Consider the following 18113-nt stretch of genomic DNA (forward strand, 5'->3'; position numbering starts at 1 on the left):
GGTAGGCCCATCCCGTCTCGCTAACAAACAGGACGGGACGGGACAGACGGTAGGCCCATCCAGTCCCGCTAACAAACGGGACGAGACAGGACGGGACGGGTTCGCGGGCCTTAAGTGCCGTTTTTAAAAAAAATTATTTAAGCATTGAGTTTGGCAACGGATATTCTTTTGACAATGACTAAGTTTTTAAAGTTTGCAACATCTAGTTTTTTGACTTATTTAATAAATTTAAAAATTAAACGAAAATTAGAAAACTAAGTAAAGAATTATAAAATATTAAAACAAAAGACTTGTAATAAAATATTCTAGCAATTATAAATATATAATAGAGTTATAATTTATTTAATATAATTTCAATCCATTAAGTAACTAAGTAAGAGTGTAAGACAATTCATAAAACAAATTCAACGCTTAGAGCCTTTTATTTTATTAATAGAACTTTCAAATCTCACATACAAATATAATTCTTTTGAAACCTGTTATATCATCCATATCTTCCCATAGAACTTCTACTCTAGACTTAGAAGTAGAAGGAGCAGTTTCACCACCTGTTGTTTTCATAGATTTATATTTATCAAATATTGATCTAACATAAGAATATATGTTAGCTTGGCATTCTTCGAGAGATGGTTGTTCATTTTCTTGAATTGCTAAATTCTCATAAATTTTATGAACAAGTCTCTTTGCACCTCTTAATTTTAAAGATGGGTTAAGTATAGTATAAATTAAATAAACTTGGGGAATAGGAAAAAAATACTTTTTAAATTTTGTAATCATTTCATTAATGGCCGGTGCATAAGTTGGATTAGTTTTATACTTATCAAATACAACAAAAATTTCGCAAATATACCATAATATTTGTGTAATAGTAGGATAATATATACCAGAAAATTATTTTGTAGCATAATAAAATTTTTCTAAAAATTTAGTAAGCTCTTTGATCTGATCCCAATCAGAATCAACAATTTGATCAGTGGGGATACCACTATGCATATTAAATATCTTTTGTATAAGCACCCGATAATCATAAGCAACTTTAAGCATTTCATAAGTAGAATTTCACCTAGTACAAACATCTTTTGGAACTTTTCTATATGGAAGGTTAGCACTAGCACATTGTTGAGCAAATTCACGAATTCTACTCGCTTTATTAGCCCGAAAAATATAGCCGCAAGCATGTTGTACTTTACTACAAGCATCAGAAAATAAATTAATACCATCTTTTACAACCAAGTTAAAAATATGGCATGCACATCTAACATGAAAAATTACCGGATTAATTGGACAAGGTCTAGTTCTTAAGCTAGTTGCTGCAGTTGTGTTAGCAGAAGCATTATCTAAGGTGATAGTTAAAACTTTATCAATGAGTCCATAAAAATCAAGTATTTGTAGAACAGTAGTTGCAATATATGCTCCAGTGTATTTTGAATCAACAAATTTATAACCAATAATATATTTTTGCATGTTCAAGTGATGATCAACCCAATGACATGTAACAGTTAAATAATCACAACCATTAGGACTACGCCTTATATCAGATATGATAGACACTTTACAATCTAAGTGAAAAAATACACAACGAATATACTAAAGATATTCGGTTTGAAATTTAAAAATATCATTTCTAACTGTAGTCTTAGGAAAACCTTGAAAAGCAGGATTATAAGTTTCTTGTATATAATGCACAAAAGCAGGGTGAGAAGGAAAAGTAAAAGGTAAGCCACAGACAGCTACTATTTTTGCTAAGTTCTCACGATCTATATCTTTGTTATAGGGGCGTAAAATAATACCAGAAGCAGGGTCAAGCTGTTGTTGTAAAAAATTAGAAGCCTCGCCAGATCCACTAGGAGTGCTAGTACCAGTGCTAGGATCCGGTGTTTGTCCGGCTTCTATTTTAGCTCGTATCCATAAAGCTTTGTGGTCCATACCTAAGTGCCTAGATAAACCCCCCGTCCCACCACTTTTGGTGTGCGCAAATCGTTGCGTACATATTTTACATGTAGCACGTTGATTGACTTTATCATGTTTAAAAAGTTTCCATACAAGTGATATTTTGGGACGTTCACCCTTAGGCTTACCCCTTACAGGAGGTACAGAGGGTAAAGCTCCAGACCGAGATTGACTATGAGTTGGAGCTTGTGTTGCGGGACTAGTGGGTGTTTCATCTAATTCTTCTTCCTCATTTTCTTCATCCTTATTTTCTTCGTCTTCAATAAAAATATCATTACCAAATTGTCTTTGTAAAGTTTCAAGATCTAGTTGTTCACCGAAATTAATATTATAACATGCGGGGGGTTGGAAAAATGAAGTTTCATCAACATGAGTCATTTCATCTATATATTTTCTAATTATAGGAGAAGGGTTAGGATTAGGATTACTACTACTTTTACCTTTACTACTTTTTTTACTAGTTTTTTTAAATACGCCAAATATATTTTTAGGTGCCATAATTTAAATACGAAATTAAATTAAAAAAGTTAACACAAAAATTAAAAACACAAATGAAATGCGAAAATAGAACACGTAAAGTAAATACAAAAATTAAGCACTATAATAATGCGCAAAATATATATATTAAAATTAGGAGATAGAACGAGTGCACCGTGATTAAATATTGAAACTTGAAGAAATTACCCAAAATATTGCTCCAAATACTTGAAGAATTAATTTGAAGCTTGAAAGTTACTCCAAAAATTTGTCCAAATACTTGGAACTTATCACTTGATTGCGAGAAAATTGAGAGAATAATATAGATAGAATGTAAGAGATTTGAGAGAGAATGATTTATTTTTGTGGGAAGAAATGAAGAAGGATTGGGGTATTTATAATAGAAAATAGGGCCAAAGTATAATTTAATAAACTTAGGGATTATATTAAAAGTTTGGGGGTAGGAGGTGTTTTGGGGGTGGGGGCAAATATGATCGTTTTTGGCCGTTGGGAACGGCTATTTTTGCAATTATAGCCGTTGCCCAACAACTATAATTCAAAAAAAAGGGACGCGGGACGGGACGGGACAAACGGGACGAAATAGCCATCCCGTGTCCCGTTTAACATTGGGCCATCCCGTTTAAAATTAAGTGGGACGGGAGGGGACGTCCCGTCCCGTTGGACAGCCTTAATTTAAATTAGAGGAAACGACACTAAATACCCACTTAGCTCAAAAATTTTACCCGTATTTACCCATTCTAAAATTTTATTTCAATCTGCACTCATTTTATCCTAAGCAATTACCCGACCCACCCACCCGCTCATTCATGTCCCCAACAATGTGTTTCATTGCTTAGGTTATTTTTCATCTTCTCTTTCTAAAACCTTACCCTTCTCTCTCCTCACCAAAGCTCCTTATCCAATTCATCTTTACCATATCTAATTCTTCAAGCTAAGTCATTATCTCTTCTCTTTCCCTCCTCTCACATTTCCTTTTCCAATCCAAAACATGCGTGTGTATGAGTTCAAACAGTGGATACAATTTTAAATCTGAAGAAAAAAATTAAAAATTTCATGTATATTCTTTCAACAGGTACTCACTCAGGCGATTATACCATATGCGCCCTGATTGTTTTAATCCGTATAAGGATTTTTGAAGCTTTATTTAGTTAATTTCTTGGAAACCTTAATATGTTTTAGAACAATTTAAATCATTCAATGATTTCCATTATACGCATATCAAGTTTTTCATGTATTTCCAGATTAAAATCTGAAATGACTACATCCACCACAAGAGAACATGTCTCTATATAATCAATGCTAGGATATTTACACAAGTCGTATTTATGTCTATGGACTTGATTTTTTTTCCGTACAAGAACACATTTATACCTCCACTGGCTTTATACTTTCAGGTGTTGGGGCTATCCGTCCAACTTCACATTTTTCTCAATTTTTATTGCATATTTTTTATTTGGCCAATCATTTATCTATCCAAATTTCATGACAGATTTGAGCTCAAGATCCTCGTCAATATTAATAATATTGAGCGCTACATTATATCAACAATATCGTCGATGATCATTTTATATCGTTTCCATCATCACACAATAAAGACATAACTTATCGAGATCTCATTATTTTCAGGTACCTGAGCCTCTTCCATGAGGTCTTATAAAATGTTATGTCATGGTGCTCTTATAAAGCACCTGCCTCCTTATTATGACCATCTTTATCATTTGCTCTTCTCCTTCTTTAAAGAGTTTTATCTTTGGAACCAGTTGGTCTGTTACGCTTTTTGTGTACCATAGACTTTGTCCCTCATGAACTTTATTCTATTTGGAGCATTAGCAGCTTAAATATGACATTTAGCTTTGGGCCAGCAAATGCGTCTGGCAATAATTTGCAAATGAATTATCACTTGAACTTCAAGTTCATATTTTTTTTTGTACGAGGATCTATATGTATTCATAATAATTCATTCCACGTATCACTTTCTCAGCTGCCCATTTTCTCCCCCTAATGTTGAGATCACCAACACATTTTCTAACCTTCTTTGGGAACCCATCTTTGTGCATTGTGGTGACATAATTAAATCATATAGCACATCCATATTTCTAGATGAAAATTATTTGGTTCCTGACCCTGAACCGATTGTGATAGGGAGAACTTTTCATAACTTGGCTAGATGCGTACAAGTGCTGCTATATATTAAATAATACATCTCATACCAAATTTCTATTTGGGAGTTTTGTTCTCATAACCAATAATTTAGCTATAATTGGAGGCATGCAATTTCTGCTAAACCAACTTGGATTTAAACCAGCATTATCAAGATAAGTTATCATAATTTATATTCTGGAACCATGCTCTAATAATTTGAGCAAGCAACCTTGCAAGTCAAATTGCAAGTTAATAACAAATGCACATGTGACCATACAATAGATGCAACTATTAAAATCATATAATAGTAAACGGTCCACATGGCAGGTGATTGGGCCTATATATTTATCACCTTTTATTCGTTCCAAAAATCAAGAGATTCAATTCCAACCTTAACTGGTATATCATGAGAATAAGCAGCACAAGAGAATTCTTGACGAATCTTCTATTTCTTCAATATAGGTGAATTCTCAATTAATTTTCAAATCATAATTGAACCGGGATGGTCAACCGGTCATGCCAACTAATATTTATTTCAGTAAACCTCTAGTTTACTTGTGGCATGTGATTCCATCATCATGCTTATACTTGTGTAGTACAAAATAGAAGAAACGTCGGGTAACCTTTTATATTTATCCGGTATGATTATAGTAATTTGAAGATATTCAATCTTCTTTTCATTTATAGTCTCAATATGCCAACCACTTTGGCTTGTACATTTGAAACTCAAAAAGTTTCTTTTGAGACTTAACTATAATATCAATGTCAAGAACAATTTCATTCATCCGGGTAGTAACAAATTAATTCTTCCGGAACTCTTAATTTTGTACTATAAGATCTTTTATCACACCATCCATATGGTGAATGTCTCCTTTATAAAGAAAATCACATCATAATAATTGTCATGGTCAAATATCATAAGCAAAATTATTTTTTGCTTTAATTTTGCCTTTAATAACTTTTATAAGGCATGCCAAAATATTTTTGGCGTATCACATGTACGCGACCAATGACATATTCGTGTAACCACATAATAATATTTATTCTCTTTATTTCACCCAAATCTCCCTTAGAGGTGAGTTGTGAGTTATGTGGTATTCATCCAATTATGCATTGTATGTTTTTATTCATTACTTTTATCACATATTGCCACATTCATCTTCATGAATGGGTCTGCATTCTCAATGTTTATCACAAGTCACATTCTCTTCAAAGAATGGAGTATAGTCATAGCGATGTGCTTTATTATTTTTCTATACCAATTTGATGGTGAACATTGCCTTCACCTTTTGAAGAACTATTTTGAGAACCCTTATTGTTCTCCTTTTATAATCATAGTGATGACTATTATTATTTTCTTCTTTAGAACGCCCACGTTCATTGTTCAATCACTTGTCTTCATTTAGATTTATTATGCACCGCTATCACATTCACTTCAAGAATGTAGCAAATCAAGTGGGACTAGCTTCATGCTTTTTCATGAAAAATATATTATTATTTTTTAGTCATCATTATATCATCAATATAGCACATTTGGACTCAAACCCAATGTATTACCCATTTAACGATATGTTAGGCCATAATGAGTTGGGACTCAAACGCAACTCTTATAATCATGGTGCACCGGAACTCGAACCTGATGTCTTACCTTTGTGGTGCATTGGGACTTGAACCCACCATCTTACCCTCAATTAATAGCATAATAAACCAAAGTGCATGTACTGGGACTTGCCTTCGAACATTTAAAAATATTACATTACTTTGGCAACCATGAGGATAAGAGCATAATCATTATACTCCATCCGTTTCAATTTATGTGAACCTATTTCCTTTTTATTCCGTGCAAAAAAGAATGATTTCTTTCCTTATTTGGAAACAATTTAGCTTTATGCAATGATTTATAACCACACAAAATATATGTGACTTATTTTACACCACAAATTTAAAAGTTTTCTCTCTTTTCTTAAACTCTGTGCCCAGTCAAATGAGTTCACATAAATTGAAACGCTGAGAGTATATATGAGTGTGGGGCTAGTATTGACGTTGATATATGTTATTCACACTACTAATTCTATATCAACCAACTTGTGTTCATAGTGGTGTAAATTACTAAACCAGTGCCACCTATCAGCTTCAACAAATATAAACTCATGCATGCCAAAATGCTCGTGTACACACAAATAGTGTAAGTATATAAACATGTACCTTATTTTCTTAATACTCCAACATGTTTTCTTGGTATACATTATTACACAAAACAATGAAACTCGAGTTTTAAAGGTCGATTCTCTTAGTGCATGCTCAATGGAAAGGAATGGATTCATCTTTGGTTCTTGGCAGTGGTGGCTCATACTGGCAGAAAACAATTGTAACTACTATTATCAATTTCCTGTTCGATATTAGTAATACATAATTCAAATTCAAAATTAATAGATAATTAAACATGATACCCCCTGGAAAAAATAGAAGCAAACTAATTGATATGGCATACGAAATGCAAAGGGTGTCATTGGCTCAACCAAATTGATTCTAGGTTGCTGGCTTTTCGTAGTCTCCCATGAAGTAGGTTATCGTCTCTCCTCGGAGATGATGATAAAAATAAAAATTAGAGCTCTCGTGCTGATAACGTGTTATGAAATATAGCTCAAAGTAACAATATAGAACGAGAAAAAACAAGCTAAGAGATATAGAGAGAAAGAGATAAGAGATTCTTGATTCTTCTCCAATTGTGTGTATTTTTCTATCTATTACAAGGCCTTTATATGGACATGAAAAGTGAAGAATCACTATTGTAAAATATGTCATTGAACATCTCATTAAACATTTGAGAGGAAGATCATGGAAGAGGTTATGGAGTTACAATCATAACTCCATAATTATTAGAGTATAAGGAGTTATGGAGATAATGGAGAAGAGTAGACATCCACCATAATTTAATTTTCTTATAACAATAACGTATTTTTATTACTTATAACTTTTTATTTCATCAATTCAAAAGGCGAATCCAGGAGGATATAAAATTATCCGAGTACTTAGAATATGTGTGTATATATATTAAAAAAATTCATATACATATCGTATACAAGTCGATTGAAAATAATAAGTTCAATTGACTAGAACCCCTCTTAAATCTACCGTTGAGTGCTCCAATTATCCGGTTAACTTGCATTATTTTTCTCTCTTTTGGGGTAGGGGTATAGGGGAGGGTGGATTTTAAAATTTGGAGTTACTATGCTGTGTTGGTCGGACCAATGATAAATGTACTAAGCTATAGCCTTATCTTTGGGGGATTTGCATCAATTCTAAGGTAGCATGTTCAACTTAATTATCTAAAATTATTAATGTCCTTTTCATGTTTAAGTGTGAACTATTAATGTCCTTTTCACGTTTAACTATACTCTGTTAAGTTTCTTTTCTCCTCGTAGGTGTCTTCACCTGGCATTGTCACTACTCTATCGAGGTTAGATTTGATACTTATTGGGTACTGTTGTGGTGTACTCATACTACACTTCTACATATTTTTGTGCAGATCCAGGTATGCCTGTGCTGGACGCCAATGATTGATCGATTAGCTGCTTTTGGAGACTTCAAGGTACACCAGCTCGACGTTCGCAGGCCTCGAAGTCACTTTCTGCTTTTAGATATTCTACTGTTTATCCTTGTTTCAAAATAGTGTTGTATTCCGAGACTATCAGTACATTTTTGTAGAGCTCATGACTCGGTTCCACCAGGTTTTGGGGAGTTGTTGTCAGCTGTACTGTTGAGTTTTATTATGATAGTTTAAATGGTTTAATTTGAAGTTTTATTATTATTTCTGTTGTATCTCAATGCATGTTAGGCTTACCTAATCTTACAGACTAGGTGTCATCACGACATCCTAAGGTGAGAAATTGGGGTCGTGACATTTTCTCTTAGTTATTGTGAAAAATTAGGAACGCAACGAGAAATTTTTATCTAATTAAGTAATCACAATTCTCATTTTTTTTAAATAAATAAATGTAAGAAACGATTACAAAATTGTAAACTCCATTAAAAGCTCCATTAACAGCCATTAAAAAGTATCGAATCATTAAATTCAAAAATTGAGTTTTGTGAATTGTTATTTATTTATTTTGGGTGTTGTTGCAAATAATTGGGAATATCTTTTGGTGTTTATATCTCAAATTTGAGAGAGTTTGGAGAAGATTCAAAGTGATTTTCGCTAAAATTTCATATTGAAACTCGAAGAGGAAGATATATGTATTTTGTACGTGGTATGTACAAACGAAATACAAAATACATACAACTAACATAACTGTATACAAGTTGTATGTGTTTGATCAAATTCTGTACAACATATAAATATATATAAATTGTATGTTTTGACCGAATTTTATATATATTTTGTAAAAACAAACTCTAGCTACTTTTTTTGTAAATAAGAAACCTAGTTAAAGCTGGTAAAATTATTGGAATATTTTCATCTATAGAATAGTCTCTCTCAAAATGAAAGTAGTTTAACTAAAGTACTTTTTATTAGTTTCACGCCTTTTAACTGTGAAGCCACGGTCCGGTTATTATACCATGTTCGTGCAATTTCTGGAAAATTTCGGTATATGAGAAATCTAATCCAGTTCATTCTTGTTTCCACGTGGCAGAAACCCATTCACTCTCTTAAATTTCATGGGGCCCACGCCTGGGTTCTAGCCAAGAAACTATCAACAGAAGTGCAAGTGAGAGGAGAAAACAAAATAAATTTATTATACAACGCTGTGGAGATGGCAGGGATTAGTTGCTATTCTCCTTCATTACTCTCTTCCCGGAGGTATATATGCTTCTCTTCCTCCTCCTTAGTTTCTGCCTTACTAAGAAAAGCTTATTTTAGGTACTTAAGAACAAACTATGGAAAAAGAATATACAATTGAGTTTCTTGCATTTGATTTCAATGAAATTTTGCAAGTTTTTGGAAATTTTTCAAAAATTACTTTTTCAAAATTTTTTGAAAAACTTTTTTACCCACTCACAAAATTGTAACAAATTTTCAAGTGAAATGGATGACATTTCAAATTTCAAATACCATTTTTCAACTTAACTTCAAATACTAATTTTTTTCAAAAATTACAATTCTTATGTCCAAAGGCCTACATTAATCTTAATGGTTCAATTGTCACTGTTTCTTGATTAGTTGAATGCAAGAACATATTTATGTGATTTATAGAAAACACTTGTTCAAAATGCATGTTATTTTAGGTGGAGACTATCAATTTGATCCTTATATTTTTGTATTACCTTGTACAAAAATGCATGGTATGATGTTATTGTAGATGTCATTTTGCACCCTCTTCATTTTCGCATGAAAATTTTAGGAGCTCAACTAAGTGATGTGATGTGTATATTTCAGCAACTTGGGATCATCTTTGTTGGTTGTCAAGTATCGAGGAGGGATCGTGACAGGGAAACCTCTTAGGAGGAGAGCTTTCGAAATTAAAGCAGAAGTTGAGTTTGTGAATGCTGATGAGGCGAAGAAACTTGTCGCTGTTGAGGGATATGCAGTTCTAGATGTGCGCGACAAAACTCAATTTGAGAGAGCTCATATCAAAAACTGCTATCATGTACCACTCTTTGTTGAGAACACAGATAATGACTTAGGTATATCATTTCTCCTTTATCTTAGTTGTTTTCTGTTGCAATGTCCCACGTTGGTTGAGATAACAGACTATTGTCTCCGTATATGTTCTTGAACAATTCTCACCTCACGATAAAACTTTTAAGACTGAGTTTTGCTCAATATCAATTTTCATGTTATTGGAGTCGGAACCATTCATATTATTGGTTTATCCGATGTCATATTATTCACACTCCAGATGCCTAGCTCTACGCCTGCCGGGGAAGGGGGTGCTGCATTGGTGTTCTGTTCAGAATTTGATTAGTGCCTTCTATTTTCTTCAGGTACTATTGTCAAGAGACAGCTGCACAACAATTTTTCTGGTTTATTTTATGGATTGCCATTTACTAAGCCCAATCCTGAGTTTGTGCCATCTGTTAAAAGCCAATTTTCTCCCGAAAGCAAGCTGCTACTTGTCTGTCAAGAGGGTCTTAGGTAAGTTAATTATTTCTAGTTGAAGTTAGATCAGTTTAGGGCTAATATTCCAAGTGAATTTAGCTTCCATGTCGAGTGAAACCATTCCAAATGTGGAATCATGAAAATGATCCTAGCCTGATCTCCATTTGGATCCTAGTTCAAATAGCATGTAAATAGAATAGTAAGCACTGTTCTACAGGATTTGATAACACTGCGTAGAGAAGTATAAGTTCTCTTAGCAATACTATAAGTTCGGCAAATCTGAGTAAACAAAAGTTCATATTCAAAGAAAAGCGAATTTAGTGTTCTTGATTTTGTGGATGAGTAAGTAGGGGTGAGTCTACTGAATACAATTGATTCTTGATTTCCTAAGAGGCAAGAATTAATTGGTGAAATTAAGTGGTGAATTTTCTTAACAGTAAAGATTCATGCTCTTACAGTGGTAAGATGAATCACTTGATGTAATTTCCATGTGTGAGCTATTAATTGAGCAAGGCAGCATAGATGAATTTTTATGGTTAGTTGGGTTCAACTTAAGATTGCAGCCCCTGCATAAGGATGATACGAGCAAGGCTAATCGTTGTGTTTCTTGAAATGCTTTAAGATCTGCAGCTGCTGCCCAGAGATTAGACGAAGCAGGTTATGACAACATCGCATGCATAACATCAGGTCTTCAAACCGTAAAACCTGGTAAAACACTAAACCTGGAGTTTCAATTTCAACTTGAATCTTGTCTTTCTGGATTAGCTGAAAGCCGAAAATAACTTCCTGTTTTTAGGAACATTTGATTCGGTTGGTTCCAAAGAACTGCAAGATGCTGGCAAAGCCGGTTTGGTTACCATACAGGGCAAGATTTCAGCTGTTCTAGGAACTGTGCTTATCTGTAAGTTGTATATTGATACATCTTGTATGCATTCTCTTAAGAGTTTAACTTTTGTGCACTCTCACAGTGCATACGTCTAACACCATCCGGTTAAATTTACCTTCAAGTACCATTGATCGATATAGTAACTTGAAAAATAAAATAATGACTTCTTGTAGAGCCGTAGTCAATTAGATTGCTTTGAAATTGGAAAAATTATTTATATTGTCAACGTATATAACTTAAATACTTTCCTTGATTATCTCCGTGTGGATGATGAGTTGACATTCCATTTTTTCCATTTGTTCATTTAATTAATCTTTTGTTGTTGAATGTTGATATTTCAGGTGCATTGCTATTCATAACTTTCTTCCCTGATCAAGCAGAACAGATTCTTGCATTGGTTCCTTCAAGCTAACACCTAAACAACTCCAACTTTCTTTTTTTTGGTGTCTCGTCTCTAGTATGTTGAGGGAATTTGGATTTTTAAGAAAAGTAGAGTGTGCTCATTTGTGTAGAGAAAACTACTTGATATTGAAATACCAGTAGTCATCGAGCTTTTGTACATTTCTCATTTGACAAATACTTAATTGGTGAATGGCAAACTGCTTTTTCTTTTTTAACAGCTAAGAGCTATTTCTTTTTGTTTTTTTGTTTTTCCTCTAATATTAATAATATTTTCTAGCCTGATATGATAGATAAAATTGATCTACCAGAAGAAAAAAGAAGAAAACAAAAAAATAAAAGGGTTCTGTACAAGTTGTTATTAAGTTGGAAGGAAGATAGACGAACAGGCTACAAAAGATCTTATACATCCGTAAGCTATTTTTAGTTGGAGTGGTTGAGTGGACGGCTATTTAAATTAATTTTTCATATTTATTTTCGATATCAAAAGCAAAAAGGGTTCTAAACTTCCTTTCTGCTTACTTGGTTCGGGATAAAATTATTTACATATTAAGTGATTTTTTAAAATAAATATAAATTTGTGGCAAAACAATGTGTTCTACCGAACCCATAATATATACTGTGGATCGACTTCAAACACCCAAGCCAAGTCAGCCGCTGGAACATATGTAGCAATGTGTTCTACAGAGATTAGTTTATTTCTTATATATTCCTTGAAAGTTGAATAATAGAACAAAATGAACAGACTGATTAAGCTGTACTTACCCTAAGGTTTAACGTTTTAAGCCCAAGCAACATAGAAGATGGCACATGATGACATTAATATCCTCCAGCCATAATTGTAAACGTCTTCCAGCAGATGCTTTGGAGCTATCAAAAATCATAATAACTTGAAATTGGGGCAACTGCACAAATTGTCATATTTAAGACCACTATTTAAAGAAGAGTTAAAGTTTATAAAGTTCAACTAATACCTCATAATCAACTTCAAACTCGCTAATCCAAACTTAAAAAGTTGGACTTAACAGTTTTCACTTTTCGACTCGTATCTTTAAAGTTTGAAAACATACTGTGTAAAAGATATGAAATTGCAGATTGCAAAGCCTAACCTCAATTCCCAAATGTGAGAACTTGTGTTAAAGAGTCCGTACATTTAACCCAATCAAAGAAGGAATCTCATGGATTAGTTGATTTATATGCTGTGAAGAAGAAGAAGAAGAAGAGTACGAGCAACAACAACATCCAGGTCTAAGTGACACTGGTAAACTTTAAATAATTTTTTAAAGAGAACGTACATTGAATCTAGGGGTGGCAAATGGGCTATTTGGGCTGAGTTTGTGATAGAATTTAAGGGTCCACCAAACTATATAGAGAACCAGGTTCTCTATTAGTTCCCACAGAACATACGCACACTGCAGTAGGTAAATGACACAAAGAAGTTTTACGTGAAAAACTCCCAGTTCACGGGATTAAAAATCCACGACCTACCCTTGTAGGATTTCAACTTCACTAATGGGCAAACTTTAGATTACAACCTATTGTAATCTAGGAATTAACCTCTCAACCCCTCACTAACTTGTAACAACTCTATTACAAGTCACTTTGTAATAACTCTATTAGAAAGACTTACAACTCGACTAACTCTAGCCAAGACACAAACACAAGGGTTTATGATTTACAAAGGTTTCCTACACAATGCTTCTAACTAAGCTAAGTAGGAATTACAAGTAAAGAACTTTAACAAAGGTGCAACACAACTAAGGACATGTAATAACTCAATATAGGGAACTGGTTCGTTGTTATGTTGTTCTTTGTTCCTGATGCTCTTGAGAATCGCTTGCCAGATTGATTGGTCACTTGAGAGAGTGCTTGAATGATTCTTCAATGCTCAAGTGATGTTTTGCCTTTGGTTTAATATTAATATAACATTGGTGACATCACTTGAATGATGCAAGCATGTTTGGTACAAGAGCATTCCCAATGAAGTTGACTGCTGCACTGTTTTGCACTATTGCGTGTGCAGGCAACAAATTTACAGCTGTTGGAGAGTTGACTAGATACGGTCACCAGGGGAAGTGATGTCCATTTGTTCCCCTTGTTGATTCTTTGACCTCTGAAGCGTTGATTTACAATTCTAGCTTAAGTCTTGTTGTTTTCACATACTTGAGAATGTGTATCAGGTTTCTTATCTGGTTCTTGTCATTAAGTTTGTTAGATATCAAAACATAACAAGGTACATATAGCCTATCAATTTTTCTCTTTTTGATGATGACAAACTTATAATTGAAGTTCCTCCCTAAGAACCAGAATGACATACACATATATCGTATATTCCCCCTCAATTATTTTCCCCCCATTTTGGCATCATAAAAAGATCAGTAGCAAGCAATAAGTATAAAAAAGTCTAGCTTGATTAACTCATGCCACATGTGTGCACACAATCATGACTAAAAATAGAGCAAATGAGCAAGGCATACACAGTAAAAGGATGAAACTTCTATTAATTTTTAGAAATTAAGCAGGGAGCAGTTCCATTGTTACCAATACATCCACAAAATAAAAACAGCAAAAATAGAAATACCAGTCATAAACATCATCAGAACTAAAACAAAGGACAAACACTAGGATTTGATACTAGAAATGGCACACTTTCTAGGGAGCACCGGAAGGGGAAGGCTTAGAGGAAGAGGCAAGGGTTTTGAGGACGATGTCCATTCGAGCGTTTGCTGACATCTGCTCATTGAACGGTTTCTCCTTCAGGTCCTCAACCTGTTTCTTGAGATCAACATTCTCCTTAGTCAGACGGGCAACCTCTGTGCTTTGAGATCTACTAGAACCAGGTGCCTCCTGAAAATGACTTAGCTGACCCTCAAGAATGACATTCCTTGCCTTCAGCTTCCTGATCTCATCAGTGGCACTGTTTTGGGCGTTGATCAACTGGGAGATAGTAGAAGTGCTTCCAACCCCTCCAACTTTATCAATGCACTTACACTCATCTAGAGTGGTCTTAGAGAAGGTTTGCTTACGAGTACCCACCTTAGCTTTTCCTAGAGAAACTTTGAAGAACTTTAACACCTTGGTGAGAAGGAACCCATAAGGCAGCCCATGATTACCATCCTTAAACTCTGCCACCTTCCGCATATGTTATATCATAATGCCAGGCAGGTTGATGGTGGTGTAGCCATCTAGTGCTTCCATGATAACCAGGTCTGCTCGAGATGTAATTGACCTTCTCTCAGCACGAGGGAGCAAAACCTTGTTCACCATCTCAAACAACAATTGTTACACTGGAAGGAGGGCCTTCTTGTGTACCCGTTCCCCTTGCTGAATTGCCTTATCCTTCACAATAGCATTTCTAAAGTTTGAAGAGCACGAGCCTTGAATTGAAGACAATCCCTCAGCAGGCACACCCATAATGGATCCCAGCACTGCAGAGTCCATCACAAAATCGACCTCATTCACTATCATACAAATATGATCATCCTCAACTGTGAAGAAGTCAGCATAGAAGCTGCACACTTCTTCCTCATACACTTTGGGACTATCGCCTGCGAACAAGTGCGTCCAATGTTGAAATTCACAGTTCTTCACCAATTGTCGCATGCCAGCCATATCCATAATATCAGGGGCAAATGTACGGCTCCACAGAACCTTTTGATTTTTCAATTTTTCCTTCCCAACATCCTGGGTATTATCAACCTTTGCCTTCTTGGAAGAACCAGGTTCCTCACCGGCATCACCCTTCCTTTTCACTGATTTGCGAGCACTCTTTCCTTTTTTAGCCGATTTTCAAACACTGTCTTCTCAGACATCTTTCCGACTGATTCTTCCATCACGTTTTCTACAGATTCTTCCACTAACTTTCACCAGAGTTATCACCTATACTCTCTTCCACTTCATCATCAACATTGACAACATGCACTAGGTTCCTCGTCTACTTCCGGTAGAAGAAGGAATGTTACCTGTAGACTCAAGACTAGGGGCTGTCATTATTGATTCAGCATGGACAGGACCAACAACTTAGTCTTTATCAGTGTATTCTTCCATTGGTAGACTGGAGATTTCCTGTTTTTCTTCTTCTTCGACTATATCCACTTCAACTAATTTTTTCAGCGAGGCAGAAGGAGAAGTCGTAGCCACAAACTTCTTAGGAGTCAAAGTTTTGCGAATCCAATGAGAACCGGTACTTGATTGGGTAGGAGAGGAGGCATAAGGTGGTGGTGATTCTGCCTTAGGGTTTGAATTGGTTGGTGTGGAGAGTGTGGGTTCTATGATCGGCGTTACAACAGGTGAAGGCTCAGTGGGGGTGACACTTGGAACATTTTGAGTTTCTTGGTGTTCAGACATGGTGGGAAACAGTGAGTTGAAGAAGAGAGAGTTTTGGTTTAAAGAGGGAAAAGAAAGGGAAATTTTGGATTTTTGATGTGAATAGTGGTGGAAGTGATGGTGAAAGGATGTATTTAAGAGGGATGAGTGACCGGTTAAGAAAGGCGATAGTTTGGGTAGTCGGGTCGACGTGTGAGATGCTTGGGTTCAAAAATCGAGAAAGAAAAGAAACTGATAATGTGATGACGTGGCACCATTTGAACCGTTTAAAAATTATGAATGAGAGTACATAGAAACTACTAAGCTGTGTCAAAGGAACCAGGTTCCCTGATGGATTTTGCAAATGTAAGCTTCATCCTTTGACCAACGTGCAATGCATTAGCTGCTTGTTTGCTCTGTAATCATCATGCGTGTTTACCTGTAACGGTAAAGAAATGAGTTAGACTTTGCCAGAAAACACTTTTTAGCTAAACTAACTGTACATTTCTTTCATAGCCAAACATCGAGGGACCAGGTTCTCAGCTTGGTTTTATCAGCCCTAGTGCCAAGCGATTTCTTTCAAAGTGCTCTCTGTTCAGTGCTTTGGTGAATATGTCTGCAATTTAATCTTCTGTTCTGCAAAATTTCATACATATGAGCCCTTTTTCAACATTGTCATGTTTTCTTGGCCATGTTGAGTGCACTGATATTGTCACATAGCAAGGGCACACAATCAGAGAACACTCCAAAGTCTTCCAGGTACTGCTTAATCCATAGTAGTTGAGCACAGCAAGATGCAACTGCCATATATTATGCTTCTATAATGGAGAGGGCCACTGAGTTTTGTTTTCTTGTACCCCATGAAATTAGACATGAACCTAGAAAATGTGCCATTCCAGACGTGCTTTTCCTGTCCACCAGATACCCTGCATAATCAGCATCAGCATACCCAACTAAGTCAAAGTTATCTCTATAGGGGTAGTAGAGAACTAGGTCATGTGTTCCTTTGAGATATCTCAGGATTCTCTTGGCAGCCTTCAGATGAGATTCCTTTGGATTAGATTGAAACCTGGAACAGAGTCCCACACTGAAGACAATATCTGGTCTGCTTGCTGTGAGATACAGGAGTGACCCTATGATACCTCTATACATGGTCTGATTCACAGGGGAACCAGGTTCATCCATGTCTAGATGAGTTGCTGTGGCAATGGGAGTGTCAATGATTTTTGATGCTTCCATGATGTACTTCAGCAGCTCCTTGATGTACTTCTGCTGACTTATCAAAGTCCCCTTTTGAGATTGCTTCACTTGTAAACCCAAGAAGAAATTTAATTCCCCCATCATGCTCATTTCAAACTCACTTCCCATGAGTTTTGCAAATTCCTCACACAAAGAGTCAACTGTTGCTCCGAAAATAATGTCATCAACATAAACCTGCACAATGAGCAGGTTCCTCCCGTGTTTCTTTAGAAAAAAGGTGTTGTCAATTTTTACTCTTGTAAAGTCATTTTCTAGAAGGAATTTTGACGACCTTTCATACCAAGCGCGAGGAGCCTGCTTTAGTCCATATAAAGCCTTGTCAAGTTTAAAGACATGCTCAGGATGCTCATGATTCTCAAATCCAGGAGGTTTCTTGACGAAGACTTCTTCCTTTAGAAAGCTATTCAGAAATGCACTTTTGACATCCATTTGGAATAATGTGAATTCTATATGTGAAGCAAAGGCAATAAGAATTCTGATAACCTCCATTCGAGCGACTGGAACGAAAATTTCATCATAATCAATCCATTCTTCCTGATTGTAGCATTGAACTACTAGCTTGGCCTTGTTTCTTGTGGTATTTCCAAACTCATCAAGTTTGTTCCTGAATACCCACCTGGTTCCAATAAC

At 35.3% G+C, this 18113-nt stretch overlaps 1 protein-coding gene across 1 annotated transcript; it reads left to right on the plus strand.

Moving 5' to 3' along the window:
* Positions 1–9250: 9250 nt before the first annotated feature.
* Positions 9251–12136, plus strand: LOC104105499 (rhodanese-like domain-containing protein 9, chloroplastic). The gene is made up of 6 exons (XM_009613819.4): positions 9251–9394; positions 9971–10218; positions 10519–10669; positions 11256–11341; positions 11430–11534; positions 11861–12136. Exons 1-6 carry the CDS (start codon positions 9348–9350, stop codon positions 11929–11931), a joined length of 708 nt encoding a protein of 235 aa, XP_009612114.1. The 5' UTR covers positions 9251–9347; the 3' UTR covers positions 11932–12136.
* The last annotated feature ends 5977 nt before the right edge of the window (positions 12137–18113 follow it).

This window comes from Nicotiana tomentosiformis, chromosome 3, assembly GCF_000390325.3.
Source record: "Nicotiana tomentosiformis chromosome 3, ASM39032v3, whole genome shotgun sequence".
In the NCBI taxonomy this organism is placed as follows: Eukaryota; Viridiplantae; Streptophyta; class Magnoliopsida; order Solanales; family Solanaceae; genus Nicotiana; species Nicotiana tomentosiformis.

Coding starts and splice junctions, on each gene's coding strand:
- LOC104105499 (XM_009613819.4), top strand. CDS start 9,348: ATGGCAGGGATTAGTTGCTATTCTCCTTCATTACTCTCTTCCCGGAG. Junction 10,219..10,518: donor GAACACAGATAATGACTTAG/GTATATCATTTC, acceptor TATTTTCTTCAG/GTACTATTGTCAAGAGACAG. Junction 11,342..11,429: donor TCTTCAAACCGTAAAACCTG/GTAAAACACTAA, acceptor TCCTGTTTTTAG/GAACATTTGATTCGGTTGGT.